At 44.7% G+C, this 20,071-nt stretch overlaps 1 protein-coding gene across 1 annotated transcript in view; it reads right to left on the bottom strand.

Annotated features, from left to right (window-relative positions):
* Positions 1-614: 614 nt before the first annotated feature.
* The window catches only part of LOC141192444 (uncharacterized), a 30,997-nt gene continuing 11,540 nt past the window's right edge, over positions 615-20,071 (bottom strand). The window contains exons 2-7 of the mRNA XM_073661975.1: positions 11,511-11,660; positions 11,204-11,383; positions 10,997-11,120; positions 10,816-10,913; positions 10,541-10,631; positions 615-3,811 (exon numbers count right to left, since the gene is read on the bottom strand). Of these exons, the coding sequence (XP_073518076.1) occupies positions 2,451-3,811; positions 10,541-10,631; positions 10,816-10,913; positions 10,997-11,120; positions 11,204-11,383; positions 11,511-11,588 (1,932 nt within the window). The 5' untranslated portion in view covers positions 11,589-11,660 and the 3' untranslated portion in view covers positions 615-2,450. The remainder of the gene's footprint in view (positions 3,812-10,540; positions 10,632-10,815; positions 10,914-10,996; positions 11,121-11,203; positions 11,384-11,510; positions 11,661-20,071) is intronic.

The raw sequence follows: 20,071 nt of genomic DNA, 5'->3' as shown, positions 1-20,071 counted from the left end.
AGAGTGCTTGAATATAAGATACAGCGGTCTGTCTATCACATTACTTAATTCTTTTAGTACCCGGGGGTGTATGCCATCTGGGCCTGGTGACTTGTCTATTTTGATATTATTTAGGCGTTTCTGAACTTCCTCCTGGGTTAGGTGGGTGATATTTAGCGGAGGGTTTACTTTATCACTCTGCATTTCCTCCGATAAATTGTTTTCTTTTGTGAAAACAGTGGAGAAGCTATTGAGTAGGTTAACTTTACCCTCATCGCCCTCTATGATTTTACCCAGGTTATTTTTCAATGGGCCAACTCCATCAGTTTTAATCCTTTTACTGTTTATATAGTTAAAGAACAGTTTGGGATTCGTTTTACTTTCCTTGGCAATTAGTCTCTCTGTCTCCTCTTTTGCTTTACTTATTTGTTTCTTACAGATTTTGTTTTTTTCCCTATAAGATATTAGCGCTTCCTCGCTGCCTTCTTGTTTAAGTTTACCGAAAGCCCTTTTTTTGTTTTTCATTGCCCTCTTGACTTCCTTATTTAGCCACATTGGCTTCCTCCTATTCCAAGCCCTTTTATTCCCATAAGGTACGTACCTTCTACAGTGAGTATGTAGGACTGTTTTGAAAATTTCCCATTTTCTATCCGTGCTCCCATTACTGAAGATACTATCCCAGTCTATAAGGTGAAGGGCATATCTTAGCTGATCAAACTTTGCCCTCCTGAAGTTCAGTGTTTTTGTGACTCCCTTGCTGGGCACCCTACTGAAGCACATGTGGAATTGTATAATGTTGCGGTCACTATTTCCCAGGTGCCCCCCCACCTGCACCGTAGTTATTCTGTCTGGCCTGTTAGTTAATATTAAGTCTAAAAGGGTTGTTCCTCTAGTTGGTTCCTGCACAAGTTGTGACAAATAATTGTCTCTATATAAGAAACCTCCCCGTTGGGGAATCGAACCCCGGTCTCCTGCGTGACAGGCGAGGATACTCACCACTATACTAACGAGGATTTGGCCTTGCCAAAAATGTGGGTAAACAACTTTGTTTCAAGCATGTGAAGCTTGTTCAAACGCAACTGTGGCAAGTAACAGGTGTGGGCAATATGAAAATCACAACTAAAACCATATAAAAAAGGGAGAAGTTGATTCAATCTTTGCATTGTGTGCATATGCGTGGCACACTAAGCATGGAGAAAACAGAAAAAGGAGAACTGTCTGAGGACTTGAGAACCAAAATTGTTGAAAAATATCAATAATTTCAAAGTTATAAGTCCATCTTTAGAGATCCGGATGTTCCTCTGTCCAAGGTGAGCAACATAATCAATAAATTTACAACACATACAGTCAAATATGGTGGAGCTTCAAAAATGTTTTTGGGTTGTTTTGCTGCCTTTGGTCAGGTACCTTGACTGTGTGCAAGGCATCATGAAATCTGAAGATTAGCAAAGGATTTTGGGTCACAATGTAGTGCCTAGTGTCAGAAAGCTGGGTTTGCATGCTAGGTCATGGGTCTTCCAGCATGACAATGACCCAGAAAATGGATGGAAACAAAGTGCTGGACAGTTCTGACTAGCAATGAATCCAGATCTAAATCCCATTGAACACCTGTGGAGAGATCTTAAAATTGCTGTTTGGAGAAAAACATTAACATTTGAAAGTCCTCAGTGGTTGATACAATCTTTTCAGTTAGCCATTAGTCAGTAAGCTTTCGAGACTACTCAGATCTTTTCAGTAGACATAGTATAATACAAAATCTGAAGAGTCACATATTTATACACAACAGGGCACAGGAATAATGCAATGGATAAGACAAGTGACGTGAAGCAGAACTATCAGTATGGGAGAGGAAGAAGCAGTTGTGGCCGTAAAAACGTTTGGCCACGAGTAGATCTATTCTTTTTTTCTTTTATTGTGTGGCGATGAAAATTTATTCTTGTTTTAAGTTTTTGCCCTGTCTCCACTACATACAGACTCCCAGTTGGACATTTGGTACATATAATTAAGTTCATTGTGATGCAGCTGAAAGTACCTGGGATCTTGTGGTCCTGATGTGAGTTGGGAATCTTTATCTTGTACATGGTCATTATAAATGGACGGGTTTTACATTTACAGTTGGTGCCGGTGAATTTTATAAGTTTCACAACAAAGGTGAAACTATCCTACCAGTCAGTTTGCTTTCCCTCCAAGTACCTTTTAATTCTAACAATGTTAGGTTTCTGGGAGATTATACTTGTTCCTTTTATTTTTCGTTCACCTTAGCTTGCCTTCTTTGCCCTATATGAATGTGTTTTTGTTTCTCACTCAGAGTTTTCGTATTTTACTTCATACTTTCCTTTCCCCTTGTTGAGAGTGTGCTGAAGCCTCCCCTCTGGTTCCTCAGGAGGTACTCCTCAATGACTTATTAGGTAGTTAGGTGTGCGGTGGTGTTTTTAGTTGTGCAGCTAGGGCCTTTCTAGTCTCTACAGAGACTAGTTGGGTGTAGTTGCGGCATTCTCCCCTGTGTGGGTTCTCTGGTGCTTATAAAGATCCGATTTCTGGTTAAAACATTTCCCACATTCTGAACATGAAAATGGCATCTCCCCTGTGTGAGTTCTCTGATGTTTGATAAGACTTGATTTCTCTGTAAAACATTTCCCACATTCTGAACAGGAAAATGGCTTCTCTCCTGTGTGAGTTCTCTGATGTTTATAAAGATATGATTTGTGTCCAAAACATTTTCCACAATCTGAGCATGAAAAAGGCATCTCCTCTGTATGGGTTCTCTGGTGCTTAAGAAAACTAGATTTCTGGTTAAAACATTTTCCACATTCTGAACATGGAAAAGGCTTCTCCCCTGTGTGAGTTCTCTGATGTATAATAAGATTTGATTTCTGGTTAAAACATTTTCCACATTCTGAACACGGAAAAGGCTTCTCCCCTGTGTGAGTTCTCTTATGGTTGATAAGATTTGTTTTCTCTGTAAAACATTTCCCACATTCTGAACAGGAAAATGGCTTCTCTCCTGTGTGAGTTCTCTGATGCTTGATAAGAGTTGATTTCTCTGTAAAACATTTCCCACATTCTGAACAGGAAAATGGCTTCTCTCCTGTGTGAGTTCTCTGATGGTTGATAAGAGCTGATTTCACTGTAAAACATTTCCCACATTCTGAACAGGAAAATGGCTTCTCTTCTGTGTGGTTTCTCTGGTGCTTATGAAAACTAGATTTCTGGTTAAAACATTTTCCACATTCTGAACATGGAAAAGGCTTCTCCCCTGTGTGAGTTCTCTGATGTATAATAAGATTTGATTTATGGTTAAAACATTTTCCACATTCTGAACACGGAAAAGGCTTCTCCCCTGTGTGAGTTCTCTTATGTATATTAAGATATGATTTCTGTACAAAACATTTCCCACATTCTGAACAGGAAAATGGCTTCTCTCCTGTGTGAGTTCGCTGGTGACGAACAAGATCTGATTTCTGATTAAAACATTTCCCACACTTGGAACAAGAAAATCTATTCTTTGCTGTGTGAATTTTTTCAGGTTTAAGAAAAGACTTTTTGGGAGGAAAACTATTTCTATATTCTGACCGTGAAAATGGCTTCTTTGCATTAGGAGCAGTTCGTTTTTTAGTGCTTATTTTGTGACTTTGATTTTCCTTAATAATCGGTAATGAATCAGATGACAGGACCTTTTGCAAAGGATCAGATGACAGATCTTTGCTGTGAAGGGATGATGGTAAATCTGGAGAAATGTCATTCACTTCAATTGTATCCTGTTGGATCTGAAAATTATCTGATTTAAAAATTGAAGATATCAGCTGTCCCTCTGATCTCCTGGTACAGACATCTGCCAAGAATAAAACCAATTATTATTTTTTAATAAAAATCCTTGAATTTTATATTTTTGAACATTTCTACTTAAACTGTCCATAAAAAAAGGCAAGTTATATAAAAAAAATCACTTATTCACCAGGACAATGACTGTCTAATAGAAAACCTCATAGGATGAACCAGTAGAGCGAGGTGTTCAACTGTTTTTTCATTCTGCCTCCCTAATATGGAATAAAAAGCCACCAAACAATGTTATGTAGGCAAAAATAATACCAATAAAAACTTCTACTCATCTCACAAATAACAAGTCCCCACTCAGGTCCATCATCGGTCAGTGGAAAAACAGAGGTTTCCACATTATTAGTGGCTCAAAGGCTCTTGAAAAGCAACATGGCTTCCATAAACCAATCCAGCAATATCCACTCTCCCAAAGTCAGATCTCCCCCTCACTTCTGAGCCTTGCAGTGTGCCCAAACCACATTTAGCCTCCATGTATTTGGCATTACTATAGTGAGAAGAACCCACTTAATTTACGGTGTGTGTCCCCTGGAGCACAATCTGGGCACTATGTGTTGGGTAATAAAATGATATATTTGCAATTTTCACTCTCCATCATCCACTGCGTGCTAATTTCTGGAAAGTGGCTGTGGAGTCAAAATAGTCACTACTCCTATAGATTAATTCACTGAGGGTTATAATATCCAAAATGGAGTCACTTTATGGGGATTTCTACTGCTCTGGTTTTCTGTAATTTTGTTATATTAGGGCTTCTGCAAATGGTGGGTCCCATCTCCTCTGGGATCTGCTCCTGCGACGTCAGCTTCTGTCACCAGACGCCTTATTCATTCTGCAGGCGGCGCTGGTGATGGAAGAGACGTCAGAACCAGAAGCCCTGAAAGGCGCAGGCTCTTCGCAGCCACTATGATTAGGGTCACTGGGACCAGTAGTACCATCCAGTCTGGCAGTATGGGTGTGTGTGTTGTCCAGCTGGAGTAATCTGCTCCCTGCTTCAGTTAACTGGAGAGCACCACACCCTACTAAAGCTGGAAGCATATTGCTGGAAGCTGCCAGATACAGCCTTGTTCTCCTCTGGTTCAGTCCTCTGTGCTCAGCTCCCGGCTTGTGTATTTTTCTCCTGTTGTGACCTCGGCCCGTTTACTGACTACTCTTGTGTCTTCTGATTTTGTATGTTCTCTGCCCTCCTGGTTCTGACCCGGCTACCTGACTATTCTTCTTCCCTTCTCACTCCACAGAACAGCAGGTAACACCGTGGCCCAAGCCTAGGGGTCTCTGTGTTAGTCCAGATCCATGTAGAGGGGTTAAAGGGTGATGAGCAAAGTAATTTGTGAAATATGTAAACGGGGTAGATAAGGCAAGCCTGTTTGTGGTAGTCATCTTTTGAGCTTCCAGGTGACCAAGACCAGTTCCCCCAATGCATTGTGTCTGCAAACTATTCCAGCAAGATCTGCATTCCTAATAGCTAAATGGCGCTCCTTCCCTTCTTAACCTGCCATGTGCCCAGACAGTAGTGTACTACCGTATATAGGGTACTGTCAGATTGAAAAGTTGGAAAATAATTTGTAAGGTTCATTTGTTTCCTATTATCCTTTGTGAAGAATTCCAGAGTTATCACCACATAAAGTGACACATGTCAGATTTGAAAAATGGCCCTGATTAGGAACACAAAACTGGCTGCAGGAAGGGGTTAAATCAGAGGATTACTGAAGTCAAAAACTGTGACTATACACAATAACACATCTACTGAAATGATCAAACTCAACAGTCTTCATGAGAGAAAAATGAGTAACTAGTGGTGAAACCTCTCTGGGGTAATTAGAGTATGGGGCTCGGTGGCTCTTGGCAATCTAAACTATCGTAAGGGACAATATTTTCAGTCAGATGAGATTCAAGAAGAAATATTAGATGTTCAAAGAGAACTTTTTATAATACTGCAGAGCTGAGGTGTCTTAAATTTAGATCTTGGGCATTTGGAAGACGTAATGGAGATCTTTTTGAAAGACTACCAGGGAGTTACAGAGTCACATAAGTGAGGCCGGCCGATCCCACCACAATGAAACTATCATAGAGAATGAACCTGTAAAAAAAAGAAAGAATATAAAAACATGTAACATCCCCAACAACAACGTATGTATGAGGGGAGAAATCCAACACTAAACTGGAGTCACACTCATTTATGGTGGACCATTGGAGATACTATGAGTCCTGAGCAGAAGAGTAGAGAAAGTATTAGCGCCCCCATTTCAGGAGAGATTGTGCAGTAATCTGAATTCCTTAGGACTGAAAACATAATGGAATTTATGACGTGGAGTGAATCCATGAAACCAGGGCTGGAGCCAACACATCTTCTGCAGGCGTAAATAAATGTATATTACAGCCATGAGCCACGCACAGCTTAGAGATATATCATGTCACAGGTGTAATGTTTTCTGTATAGTTTATCACAATCCTGTTTGAAGTTAGTTGGTTTTAAAAGAAATTGAAAAGTCAGGATAAAGGGAAACTGTGCTGTTATTGGACAGAAATTCACACTTGGCCCTCACTGCACATTTAATGTTGTCGATCATAAAAGTGAAGTTTGGCCAGAAAGACTGGACCTGGTCTTGTAGGGACCATATGAGCACATTCAGCAACACAGAAGGAAGAGAAGGTAGATTCATCCAATAAGATATCAGGGATCTAGGAAGGAACAGCATCATTACCCTCCGCTTTCTCTTACAGGCCCATCAGAATTTTTCTTCAAGCGATTTTCTAACTTGTCAGCACATTCTACGTAAACTGTCATTTGGCTTTGTAGCTTACAGATTTGGGCAGGTAACGGACAGTGTCTTCTAATCCCAGGGGCAGAGGCGTACATAGGAATCATGAGGCCCCATAGCAGAAGTTCTAATTGGGCCCCCCCCCGCAAAAAAAAAAAAGTAAATAATTGTCAGGGTCACAGAAGAGCAGATCTCACAACTTTCCAGCCTTTATATAGTAATTTTCCTCCTGCTGAAGTCCTAGATCCCTCTTTCATTGCCCCATAAAATGTGATGCCAACAAAAGTGCCCCCCCCCCCTAAACACAGTATGATACCCCCATGGTGCATTCCTCCTCATTAGCCTCTACATGCACAGTATAATGACCCTACTGTCAGGGCTGTGGAGTTGGAACCCATTTTGGTGGAGTCTGAGTTGGTATAAAATGGACCGACTCCGACTCCTAAAATATATAATAAATTGGGTGCAGTAGTTCAATACAGTTTGTGGGGAATATTTTTTCATAAGAATTTGGGAAAGTTCTGAAATGTCCTATAAATGTATGTCCTATTCCTGATCTAAGAGTCTAGACTTTTAGCTGAGAAGAATCTGTGCTACAGTAAATTTATCACTTAAACATGAGCAGTGTATGAGGGAGTCGGAGTTGGATTCGATGTCATGGAAATTGAGGAGTCGGAGGTTTAGCTTACCGACTCCACAGCCCTGCTTACTATACCCCACCTCAACTGCCAGGACAAAGTATGGTGAGCCCAACACACAGGGGTGGATTAAGTGTAGCAAGGGCCCCGGGCAGTTTAGAAGGCGTGCTCCCCCCCCCACACACACACACACACCTGATGTATCACATGATCCCCTGAGATAGATCATGTGAGAGTTCACGTGAAATTAATTTGGCAGAATATTAATTATAATAATTTTTTTTAGGCTGTGTGCCCACTATGCATTTTTTTAAGCGTTTACGCAGCGGCAATTCCGCTGCAGAAACGCTTAAAAAACGCTTGGTAGAAGGTCTGCCATGTTCCCCAATGATAATCCGCATGTGCTGTGCACATGCTGCGGAAATTTCCACTGCGAATTATCATTGCGGAAAAATCCGCAGCACTACCAATTATTTTGTGGAAGTGCTGCGTTTTCGCCACCATTGATTGCATTGGAACGCATGGAATCCGCATCACTGCATCTGTAGATGCACATTCCATGCATTTCAATGTGCGGATGGTACCCGGGTTTGGAGAAGAGGAGACTCTCCTCCGGACCTGGATACCATAGAACCTGTAAAAAAAGAATAAAATAAACATTAAATATTATACTTACCTTCTGATGGCCCGCGGTGTCTTTATCCGATGCGTCCTGGCTTGCCAGCAGCTCGCGATGGTCTGAAAACCTGCCGTGACGTAATTTAGTCATGTGATGGGTCACGCGACCGCTGACGTCGGCAGGCCATCAGAAGGTATATTTATTTTTTATTTTTTTACCATTCTTTTACGGTCACACTATATAAATCCATGCCGGTTGCTGGTTGCATGGATTTATATAGTGTGACCAAGTTGTCAAGCACTTTCCAAGTGATGCTAAAATCGCTTGGAAAGCGCTTGTCAACCCGCATGCAGAAATGCATGTGAAGAAACCTTCACATCCGCATGTCTTTGGCAGGAAAAAAAGCATGTAAAATTCTCATGCGTTTTTTTCTGCCAGGGAGATGCAGAAACGCTCAAAAAAAATCCAGAGCATTTCTGCATCGTGGGCACATAGCCTTACATTAATTGTATGACTTAATATTGAGCACACGTAGTCATCTATACACAGCAGTAGGCCGCACGGTGCCATCTATACACAGCAGGAGGCCGCACGTAGCCATCTATACACAGCAGGAGGCCGCACGTAGCCATCTATACACAGCAGGAGGCCGCACGTAGCCATCTATACACAGCAGGAGGCCGCACGTAGCCATCTATACACAGCAGGAGGCCGCACGGTGCCATCAATACACAGCAGGAGGCCGTACGTAGCCATCTATACACAGCAGGAGGCCGCACGGTGCCATAAATACACAGCAGGAGGCCGCACGTAGTCTTCTATACACAGCAGGAGCCGCAAGGTGACATCTATACACAGCAGGAGGCCGCACGTAGCCATCTATACACAGCAGGAGGCCGCACGTAGCCATCTATACACAGCGGGAGGCCGCACGGTACTATCTATACACAGCGGGAGGCCGCACGTAGCCATCCATACACAGCGGGAGGCCGCACGTAGCAATCTATACACAGCGGGAGGCCGCACGTAGCAATCTATACACAGCAGGAGGCCGCACGTAGCCATCTATACACAGCAGGAGGCCACACACAGCCATCTATACACAGCAGGAGGCCGCACATAGCCATCTATACACAGCAGGAGGCCGCACGGTGCCATCAATACACAGCAGGAGGCCGCACGGTGCCATCAATACACAGCGGGAGGCCGCACGGTGCCATCAATACACAGCGGGAGGCCGCACGTAGTCTTCTATACACAGCGGGAGGCTGCACGGTGCCATCTATACACAGCAGGAGGCCGCATGGTGCCATCTATACACAGCAGGAGGCCGCAAGGTGCCATCTATACACAGCAGGAGGCCGCACGTAGCCATCTATACACAGCAGGAGGCCGCACGTAGCCATCTATACACAGCAGGAGGCCGCACGTAGCCATCTATACACAGGAGGAGGCCGCACGGTGCCATCAATGCACAGCAGGAGGCCGCACGTAGCCATCAATGCACAGCAGGAGGCCGCTCGTAGCCATCTATACACAGCGGGAGGCCGCACGGTGCCATCTATACACAGCAGGAGGCCGCACGTAGCCATCAATGCACAGCAGGAGGCCGCAAATAGCCATCTATACACAGCCGGAGGCCGCACGTAGCCATCTATACACAGCAGGAGGCCGCACGGCGCCATCTATACACAGCAGGAGGCCGCACGGCGCCATCTATACACAGCAGGAGGCCGCACGAAGCCATCTATACACAACCGGAGGCTGCACGGCGCCATCTATACACAGCGGGAGGCCGCACGGTGCCATCTATACACAGCAAGAGGCCGCAAGGCGCCATCTATACACAGCGGGAGGCCGCACGGCGCCCCCCCAGAGACAGCGGGAGGCCGCACGCAGTCACGCACACACACAAACCTAAACAGACATATACACGCATAAACACATTTGAAACACAAAAATACATATAAACAGACATCACACAATATCTGCCTACACACTCACTCACACACTCACTCAAACACACACACACACACACACACTCCCGGCTCGGCTCCAGTCCTCCAGCTCCTCTCCGGTGGTAAGTAGCAGTGCAGGGCGTGCACTGCGTGACGTCACAGCTAGGAGACACGGCGGCGCACAGGGCAATGTCTCCTAGTTGTGACGCGGCCGGGCCAGCACAGGGCCCCCACTCCATCGGGGTGTCTCTCCTGCACCCCCCGCTCTGCTGTTTGATTGCCGCCGCCGCCCGCGGCGGGGAAGACACAAGCACAATTAAAGGTGCAGTGTCGCCCCTGCCATCATTATCATTACTACAAGACACAGCCGTACAGTGCGCGGCCATGCCTGAACACAGTGCCGGCAGGCGGTGGCGGCAAACAAACAGCGGCGCGGGGTGTACAGAAGGGGAGCGACTGCTATGGGGCCCCCCGGCTCACGGGCCCCATAGCAGTCGCGTGGTCTGCCGCCATTGGCGGTACACCACTGCCCAGGGGGAGGTGGATCCTCCAGGTTGTAAGTTCTATAGAAAAGGGCTTTCACAATTTCACAAAGTAATTTGAACATTTTCGGACAGAGGAGAATGTTGTGGTCAAGCTGCAAAATGGTGATCCACGATTGTGATACGGCCAGACTACACCACTGATAAAACAGCCACAGCCAGTGACTGAGAAGAATCTGTGACTTCTCTGCATTTAGTGGTTACTACTCACCTGGGTAGTCATATGTAGGAATCTCTTCTTTACACCGCTCATCACCCCTCACATATGTCTCTGTAGTATTAATATGGGTCTGATCTTCACTCTGGAACAAATATTATAAAAGTCAGATGGAGAAGTCACATCTATGATCAGCTCTAATCCCGTCATCTCCACCGTTCTCATTACACAAATATAAATACTGGTGGATAAAGCAAGACTGAACACAAGACCTTCACAGCCATCTACACATCATAGGGGAGATCTCATGACACCTTCTCTCCATCTACCTGATGATCCTGAGGAACATTGGGGTCTTCTTGTTTACAGTCCTGTGGAAGAAGAGGACGGTGACATCTCTCTGGTGTTGTCCTCTTACTGGATCGATCTGGAGGAAACACATACTGGGACTGAATTAATTATTTTCATACAGATAATTGTAGGCCGTGTGTATTTAGTCTTGTCTATTACCTGATGATGTGAGGGGCTGGGGAATCTCCATCATGACGTCCCTGTACAGAACTTTGTGTCCTTCTAAATACTCCCACTCCTCCATGGAGAAATAGATGACGACATCCTGACACCTTATAGGAACCTGACACATACAATGATACAGTCATCCCCCCGATCCCTTCATAGTGTTACTGTATAATGTCCCCGCATTCCCAGCAGTGCCACCTCTCCAGTCAGCAGCTCAATCATCTTGTAGGTGAGTTCTAGGATCTTCTGGTCATTGATGTCCTCATGCATCAGGGGTTGAGGAGGAGGCCCCGTGATTGGGCTCAGGGGTCTTCCCCATCCCTCAGACACAAGGGCCTGACAGCGCTCACTAGAGGTCTTCTTCACTACTGTGTAATCCTGGTTATGGAGACACATTAATAAATCTCACTACAGACATTTCCAGAGTCCTCACCTCTCCAGTTTTGTCCATCTGTTATTCCCATAGATAAGAATGATGTAATGTGACGCCATTAGAATCTCTCACCTCTCCAGTAAGCCGGAAGAGGATCTCTAGGGTGAGGTGTAATATCCTCTCCGCCATCTTGTCTCTATCCATATCCATCTTTGATGGATAAATCAGGAAAATATTCTTATATAGAAGATCTCCACTGAGAGGATCCGGTGTTGTAGGTACCTGAATGACGAGAAGATGAGCTGATGGAACATCATAAAAATCCTGTTGGTATAATACAACTATTGGAGATAATGAGGGGAAACATATAAGGAGATTTATTATTTTACAGTATTTAGTTTTTTCTTTACATCTAGTAATAATACCTTTATATTTTAGGCCACAGACAACAAGCAATTTCTTCCTCGGAGTCTGCAGCTGAATACGTTTCTCATAGACTTATCTTCCATAAAGCTAATTCTCGTCTCATTTTCCGATACTGGAATTGGCATTAGCAATACTGCAGGAGATATTCATTACACGTGACATGAGAAATAACTACATGAGGAAACAACTTCTACTACGGCTCTAAAAACATATTTAGCCACAAACCGTCACTGAACATGACGCACCCCCTGGGCCGTGGGGTACTCGGTGCCGGACCGGTAGATGTTGGGGGTTGTAGTCACAGTGGCGGTGACCCGGTCCATGACCCAGGGTGGTCAATCCAAGGAGAATTTATATATAGGTTTTATAAAGAGTCCGACTACGCCACCTGTGGAATGCGGCTAAAGGGGGGCCGCTGCTGCGGAACAGTCCTCTGAAGCTAGTGGTTTTGCAGCAAGGATAGTGTGACTCCCCACAGGAAGAGTTAGCTTCAGGGCAGAGTGTGGATGCTGGTGGTTGTGCAGGGTGTTGAAGTGCAATAATAACCACAGACTCAGTATAGTGCAGTCCCAGGGTCTTTACTCACGGTTGTTGCAGTTCAAGTTACAGGCGCCAATGTACTGGACCTCGTCGTCCTGTGCTTACTCAGAGTGGGGCTCGGTCCACCCTCAGATATTTCCAGAGCATTTATCAGGACCCCTTTCTGTGTGCCTTCCTCAGTCGTCTTCCTGCGCTGGCTCTCACCCTCCTGCCCTACGTCTCACAGTCAGTGTCCCAAGCCGGTAGCCTCGGGTCTTGGCGGGCGACCTGCAGTCCTCTGGGCCCTATGTAGCTACCTTTTCTGGTTTGTTAACTGTGGTTGTGGGCAACTGCACCTTAAAAGTACAGACGCCTCCGGTTTCTAGTTGAGCCTTGTAGTTCTCCACTAGTTAAGGGGCCGGTCCCCTCTGCGGCTTGATCCTTCCACGTTCCTGCAGATTCGGGCGTACGGTGGCCTCCAGCACTTCCCGTACCCCTAGGATCCCTTCTCTCCTTCTGGAGCCTCCCTTGCCCCTCTCTCTTCGTTTCCACTCAGGCTTGGACCTTCCCGACTAGGCCCAGCCCTGGAGCAGAGCTCCTGCAGAGCCTCTGCTCTGTCACTTCTCCACTTGACACTACTGCTCCCTTCTAGATGGTTCCATCCTCTTTTATGTTGCTCCCAGCAAGTGCTCCTCTTTTCTACTTCCTCCACCCCATCCACTACATGGTTCCCCCTTACTTGTGGTTTCCCCCACTCCAGCCAGGGACCAGGGACTGTGCTCTCCCATAGGAGCAATCTCTCCCTGCCCTCTGAAATGTGGTGTAGTGAATGCAGGTGTTAGGGTCCTGAGCCGTACTCCTTCCTTACCTGAGAGTGAGGTACCACACCTCTGGATGAGATGCAATACCTCTGTGGCGACTGAACCTTCAGGGGCACCACAAACACATCACCACCGGCTGTCTGTATGAATGTTTCCTGTCTTCCCCAGACTGCAATCTTCTATCAAGTTACAGCTCATGTCTGATTCACACACAGAAGTTTGAGGTTTTTATAAAATTTGTTTTGATTGCACAAACACCGCGGACAGTAATTATTTGATACCAAAGTCTACGTGTACAGTGTATTATGGGGTTTATTTCTGGCCTTAGGCTTTCCAATATTACAAGAAGAAAAAAAAAAGCAGATATTAAAATGTTTTAAAATAAAATTGTCACCAACAATTCTTGTAAAAAGAAAAAACATGCAAAAAGCAGAAGACATTTTTTATTTTTTAACACGTTAAACATTTGTTTTTGGTTTTTATTTTTATATGAACTCTTTTGGGCACCAGAACATAGATGTACACCGCAGGGATGGCACAGATGCGGCTGCAACAAAATCCCTGGCAGCTTAACCACTTGCTCCTGCAAAAAGCAAACATGCCATCTAAGAAGGTGTGACAAGAGTTCGGCCCAATGCCCCTTCTTTCCCAAATGCTCAATAGTGCTTAATAATGGTTTCTGGGCCTGCAATTATTAGGCCGGGCCAGAGGCAGCATCCAATAAGTTACCTTTTAACGCCACCCTTAAACATTAGACAAAAGTTGAATGAAAGCACTGATTTTGGGGGTTTTGGTCGACTATATAATGAATTTGGGGGCCTCCCTACAAATGCAGTCAGTCATACAGACCACAGGAAAGCTGGAATATTTGTATGTATGGGGGAGTCGGGAGAGATAGCCGTCTGCCAAATGACCGTTCAGCCAACACTTATCTCATGTGTATGGGGCAGTTAGTATTACACTGACAGGCAGTGATAATACACGGCACTACAGTAGTACAGTGCATCACCTGAGCAATCAAAGGTTTGTATGTTGTATAATCGCACTAATGGGAGTTGTTTAAAAAAAGTTTATAAAAAAGGTTTAATAAAAGTTTTAAAGTGAAAATATCATAGTTTTAGCAAAAATAAATATTCGTCACTATAGGGAAAACATGCATATAATGGGAAAATGGAGAGGGAGGTCAGCTCACTGTTTATTCAATGCATCTTGTCTGAAGATCACCGCATGGAGCCGCCTTGGTCAGGGACATTTCAAGTAGAGAAAGGAGGAGAGATGGATTCTCCAGCATTGTCTATATTGTTAAAACCTCACATTTATTGTAAATTCATAAAAACAGTTGTGATGGCATACCACCAAGTGCCGACATAGGAAACCAATGCTTATTCCTGATTTACAACATGTGAGTCTCTGTGATACTTTTATATCATTCCCTTTCCTGGGTGTCCACTGATTTCTGAGTACTTCTCAGACAATTTGACCCTGTACTGTATGGAAGAAAAAGATAATTGTCACAGTTCCACCCCTCACTGTGTCTGGGATGCAGTTACTGACAGCTCAGCTGTCCAATCTTGTACAGGGGCATGCTGGAGCTGTCGGTACTTTGATTGACAGCTCGGTGGTCCAATCTGGTACAGGGGCGTGCTGAAGCTGTCAGTGTGTTGATTGACAGCTTGGCTGTCCAATCTGAGACTGGGAGGCACTGGCTATCTCCTGGTGTTCATCATTCCAGGTGACTGCCAGGCTACATAACTGAGCTGTTTCTCCCTGACCTCTGCCAGACGTACATTCAGCTAGTGTGAGGTTTGTTTCTCTGTGCCTAAGTGTTCTGTGTATTGATATTCTGTTGCCTGACCTTGGACCTTGCTCTGCCCATCCATCTGTTTAACCCCTCCTGCTCTGATCCACTATCCTGGTATTCTGACCAACGTAATGTTACCTGACTATGCCTTTGTCTCTTCCCTCTGTTTATGATGTACCCTCCTGTTTTTTTACTCTGGACCCCTAGACTATTCTGTCTCACAACTTGGCTCAGCGTCACATTACGTCTGGTCAATACGTTTTTCTTTTTCATCTGTATGGAGACTGTTCACACGCTCTGTGACCATATGGTGAATTTGAAGCTGATGACTCAGGATCTGGCTAAGAAATGCCAGAGTCTGGAGTCATCACAATGTCAGTTGCAGGGTCAGATAACTAATCTAATGAAAATCTCGGATAACCCTCCACTGCCGGCAGTGACAGTGACGTTAGTACCCTCTGATGTATAGTTGGTCTCTCCCGAATCTGTATTAGACCTCCCTGCTAAATTTTCTGGAGAAAAAAACCAGCTTAGGGTCTTCAGGGAGAGCTGTAGGATCGTGAGGAGAGGAGTTCCAGCAGGTGGGAATAATCATGTCCCTTCTGCAAGGGTGCCCTCAGACTTGGGCATTTTCCTTGTCCCCACAAGCCCCAGAACGGTTTTCTGTTGACGCCTTCTTTGACAGTTTAGGACTGGTATATGATGAACCCAACAGGATCCAGGTCGCTGAAGCTAAGATCATGAACCTGGCTCAAGGGGGTCGTGCAGCTGAGGACTACTGTACTGAGTTCCGGCCATGGTCCACTGCAGTTCTGTGGAACGATGCAGCTCTCAGGTGCCAGTTCCACAAAGGCCTTTCCAAAACCCTTAAGGATGCCCTGATCCTCCATGAAGTTCATTGTTCCCTGGCAGAGGCCATTACCCAAGCCATACAAATGGACTGTAGAATCCATGAGAGATGTGAGGAACAACAAGCTGCCCATTATATTTCACCGGAGCAGGTCCATTTACCGGAGGTGGAGCCATTGGAGATTAAAGTTGCCAGTCTTCGTGTTGTAGACGTAGATAAGATCTCGGACTCTGCCTGTACTGTGGTCTCTCTGGACATTTTATCAAGAATTGCCCTACTTGCCCTCAAGCTAGCAAACCATCAGGAGAACGTCTGAGTGTGAGTGATGGCCAAGGAGGTCACCCAGACTCCCAGGAACCTTTTTCTTCTAAAGTACTGATAAATACAGTGTTATACTTTTAGAAACAGGTGTTATCAACATGGGTTTTCATTGACTGTGGGTCTGTTGCTAACTTTATTGAATTGGGACTGGTTCTGAAGTTAGGGTTAGGGACAGTTTGTTTAGAAAAACTCATGCAAATCTTCACCCTTGACAAGACACCATTATCTAGGAATTTAATCAAGAAGGTAACAGTGGATTTAATGCTTCAAGTGGAAGCACTCCACTTTGAATCCTTCTCATGTTTTGTGTTGGATAATTTACCTGTTGGGTTGGTACTAGGGCTTCCATGGTTGCAGATTCACAATCCTGTTATTGATTGGTGTCAGAGGGAGATTGTTAAATGAGGCCCTAATTGTTGCAAGAAATGTCTAAAAACTGAACAAATATACTCCGCTAGTCTGAAGGATCTGCCGAGGTACCTGAAGGACTTTGGAGATGTGTTCTTGGAGAAAGAGGCGAAGATACTACCTCCCCATCATCCTTATGATTGTGCTATTGATCTTATTCCTTGTGCCAAATTGCCTAAAGCTCTCCTTTACAATTTGTCTGGGCCTGAATGGGCAAGAATATGCTAACAAAAGTTTACAGAAGGGTCATATCCGTCCTTCCTCCTCTCCTGTAGCTGCCGTTTTATTCTTCGTAAAAAAAAGAAAGATGGGGGTCTCCATCCTTGCCTCGATTTCCGAGAACTCAACAAAATCATGGTTAAAAATACGTACCCACTTCCACTCATCCACAACCTATATAGTCAGCTTCTGGGAGCTATGGTGTTCTCTAAACTTGATCTTAGAGGGGCCTACAATTTGATACACATCCGGGAGGGTGATAAGTGGAAAACAGCGTTTTTAAGGTCTGAGCGTCTGTTTGAAAACCTTGTCATTAGTGTTGAGCGAATTTGTTCAGCATTTCGGAGCTGATTTTTTGGCGCGAAAAAGTCGGAACCCTGCACACAAACACGAATTTTAAATGCCAAACAAATTCGCTCAACACTACTTGTCATGCCATTTGGGTTATTAAATGCACATGTCCGTGTTGTGTTACAAAGATTAAGTGAGAACTCTTTGTGTGCTAAATTAGAGAAATGTGTTTGTTCTGTTCAGGAAATTTCATTCTTGGGGTTCATCTTGTCAGCAGAAGGGTTTAAGATGGACCCTTGGAAGGTACAGGCCATAATTGACTGGGTTCAGCTTCGTGATCTCAAGCCTTTGGAGCATTTTGTGGGATTCGCCAACTATTATAGGAAATTTATCAAGAGGTTTTCTCAGATTGTATAACCTCTTACTGACCTTACACGTAAGGGGGCAAATCTCAAGGTGTGGTCACAGAGTGCTATCAGGGCTTTTGAAAAATGAAGAGTGTTTCATGCCACTTCCCATTCTGATCTAACCGGATCTCAAAGAGCCATCCATTGTAGAGGTGGATGCTTCGGAGGTCGGAGTGGGGGCGGTTTTGTCGCAGGGGTCCAAAACTCTGACTAACTTGCGTCCATGGGCTTTTTTGTCTAAATAATTTTCGGCAGAAACAAGTTATGATGTTGGGAATCGTGAGTTACTTTCTGTAAAATTAGCCTTTGAGGAATGGAGGCATTTTTTGGAGGAGCGGTTCATCCAGTTACTGTGGTCACTGATCAGAAGAATCTAGCTTACATTGAATCAGCTAAAAGATAAACTCCCACAGAGGCATTACATTCAGACCAGGGTCTAAGAAAGCTGATGCATTATCTTGTAGTCTCGATTCAGTTTCTCCTCCAGAACCTCCATCCTCCATTATTCCTCAGGGTATTGTGGTTTCTATGGTAACCTCAGAATTGGAAAAGGAGATCCATAACGCCCAGTCATTGGCTTCTCCGGACACTCCAGGATCTAAATCATTTGTGCCTGTGTACCTAAGATTGTGTGTGTTACAAGAATTTCATGATTCCGTCTTAAGTGGTCAACCTGGGGTTACTGCTACATGGAAAGTCATTACCAGACTTTTTTGGTGGCTGTCCATGCATAATGATATCAAAGATTTTGTACCTGCTTGTGATGCCTGCGCACGCGCTAAAGTCAGTCACATCCGGCCGTCCGGGGAATTGGCTCCACTGACAATTCTAGAAAGGCCATGGACTCATTTGTCCATGGATTTCATCATGGATTTGCCTCTGTCTGGTGGGAAAATTGCTATCTGGGTGGTAGTTGACCGATTCAGCAAACAAGCTCATTTTGTTCCTTTGTCAGGATTACCTAATGCAGAGACACTCTCCAAGTTGTTTATTTCTCATATTGTAAGTTACGTGGTATCCCTCTTAACATTTTGTCTGATAGGGGAGTACAATTTGTCTTCAAGTTCTGGAGAGCTTTTTGTAATAAGGTCAGGATTAACTTGTCCTTTTCATCTGCTTACCACCCTGAGACCAACGGTCAGACAGAGGACAAATCAATCTTTGGAACAAATTTTAAGGTGCTTTGTGGCAGCTCAGCAGGAGGACTGGTCTTCGTTTTTACCTCTTGCTGAATTTGCATTTAACAGTCGAGTACAGTCTACTGGAACCTCTCCGTTTTTCTGTAATTATGGATTGAATCCCCATTTCGGTGAATTTTCTAGGATTAGTTCTAAATGTCCTGGGGTGGAAGTTGCCGTACAAATACTTGGAGATGTCTGGAAGGAGGTTCAGAAGAATATTGGACCACTTAGACTCGCCAAAAACAGAAGGCCGATAGAAGACGTTCAGTGGGTCCTGTTTTTAAGATCGGGGATAAGGTTTGGTTGTCATCCAGGAACTTTAAACTTCAAGTGCCGTCTGCAAAATTGGGTCCAAAGTTTATTGGTCCACATGAGATCGTTGAGGTGGTCAATCCAGTGGCATTCAGATTAAAGCTTCCTCCATCCCTTCGCATCCCTAATGTCTTCCATAAATCCCCATTAAAGGCGTTTATCCCTTCGGTATTATCTCTCTCATCCCCGCCTCCTCCAGCGTCAGTCGACGATGGCTTAGAGCATGAGGTTCAGAGGGTGGTGGATTCTCATAGGGTCCGAAATTCCCTCCAATACCTCATCCACTGGAGGGGATACGGACCAGAGGAGAGATCCTAGGTCTCTGCTTGAGATGTGAAGGCCGATCAGTTAGTCAGGGCCTTCCATCTAAAGTTTCCTGGGAAGCCTTGGGGTCCGGTGGCCTCCCTTAGAAGAGGGGGTACAGTCAAGGTTCCACCCCTCACTGTGTCTGGGATACAGTTACTGACAACTCAGCCATCCAATCTTGTACAGGGGCATGCTGGAGCTGTCGTTACTTTGACAACTCGGTGGTCCAATCTGGTATAGAGGCGTGCTGAAGCTGTCAGTGTGATGATTGCCTGCTCGGCTGTCCAATCTGAGACTGAGTGGCACTGGCTATCTCCAGGTGTTCATCATTCCAGGTGACTGCCAGGCTACATAACTAGCTGTTTCTCCCTGACCTCTGCCAGACGTACATTCAGCTAGTGTGAGGTTTGTTTCTCTGTACCTAAGTGTTCTGTGTATTGATATTCTGTTGCCTGACCTTGTTCTGACCATCCGTCTGTTTAACCCCTTCTGCTCTGATCCGCTATCCTCCTGGTATTCTGACCAACATAACGTCACCTGACTAAGCCTTAGCCTCTTCCTTCTGTTTATGACGTACCCTCCTGGCTTTTAACTCCGGACTCCTCGGCTATTCTGTCTCACAGCTTGGCTGTGAAAAGTGACTCAGCGTCACAATAATACACAAATACAACTCATGCATGAGATATTCAATAAAATCACTGAAAATCAAAAACAAATACAATTAATTGCACTGTAATATTAAATCCTGTCTGATGTTCATTCCCTGTGGGGCTCTAGTTTGTAATTCAAAAATCCAATGTGACTCTCTATTTAACATTTTTCTTTTCATAT

Source organism: Phyllobates terribilis, unplaced genomic scaffold (assembly GCF_046119375.1).
Source record: "Phyllobates terribilis strain yellow unplaced genomic scaffold, ASM4611937v1 Scaffold_61__1_contigs__length_8056638, whole genome shotgun sequence".
NCBI classification, from domain to species: domain Eukaryota; kingdom Metazoa; phylum Chordata; class Amphibia; order Anura; family Dendrobatidae; genus Phyllobates; species Phyllobates terribilis.
This window is presented reverse-complemented; position numbering and strand designations above follow the sequence as displayed.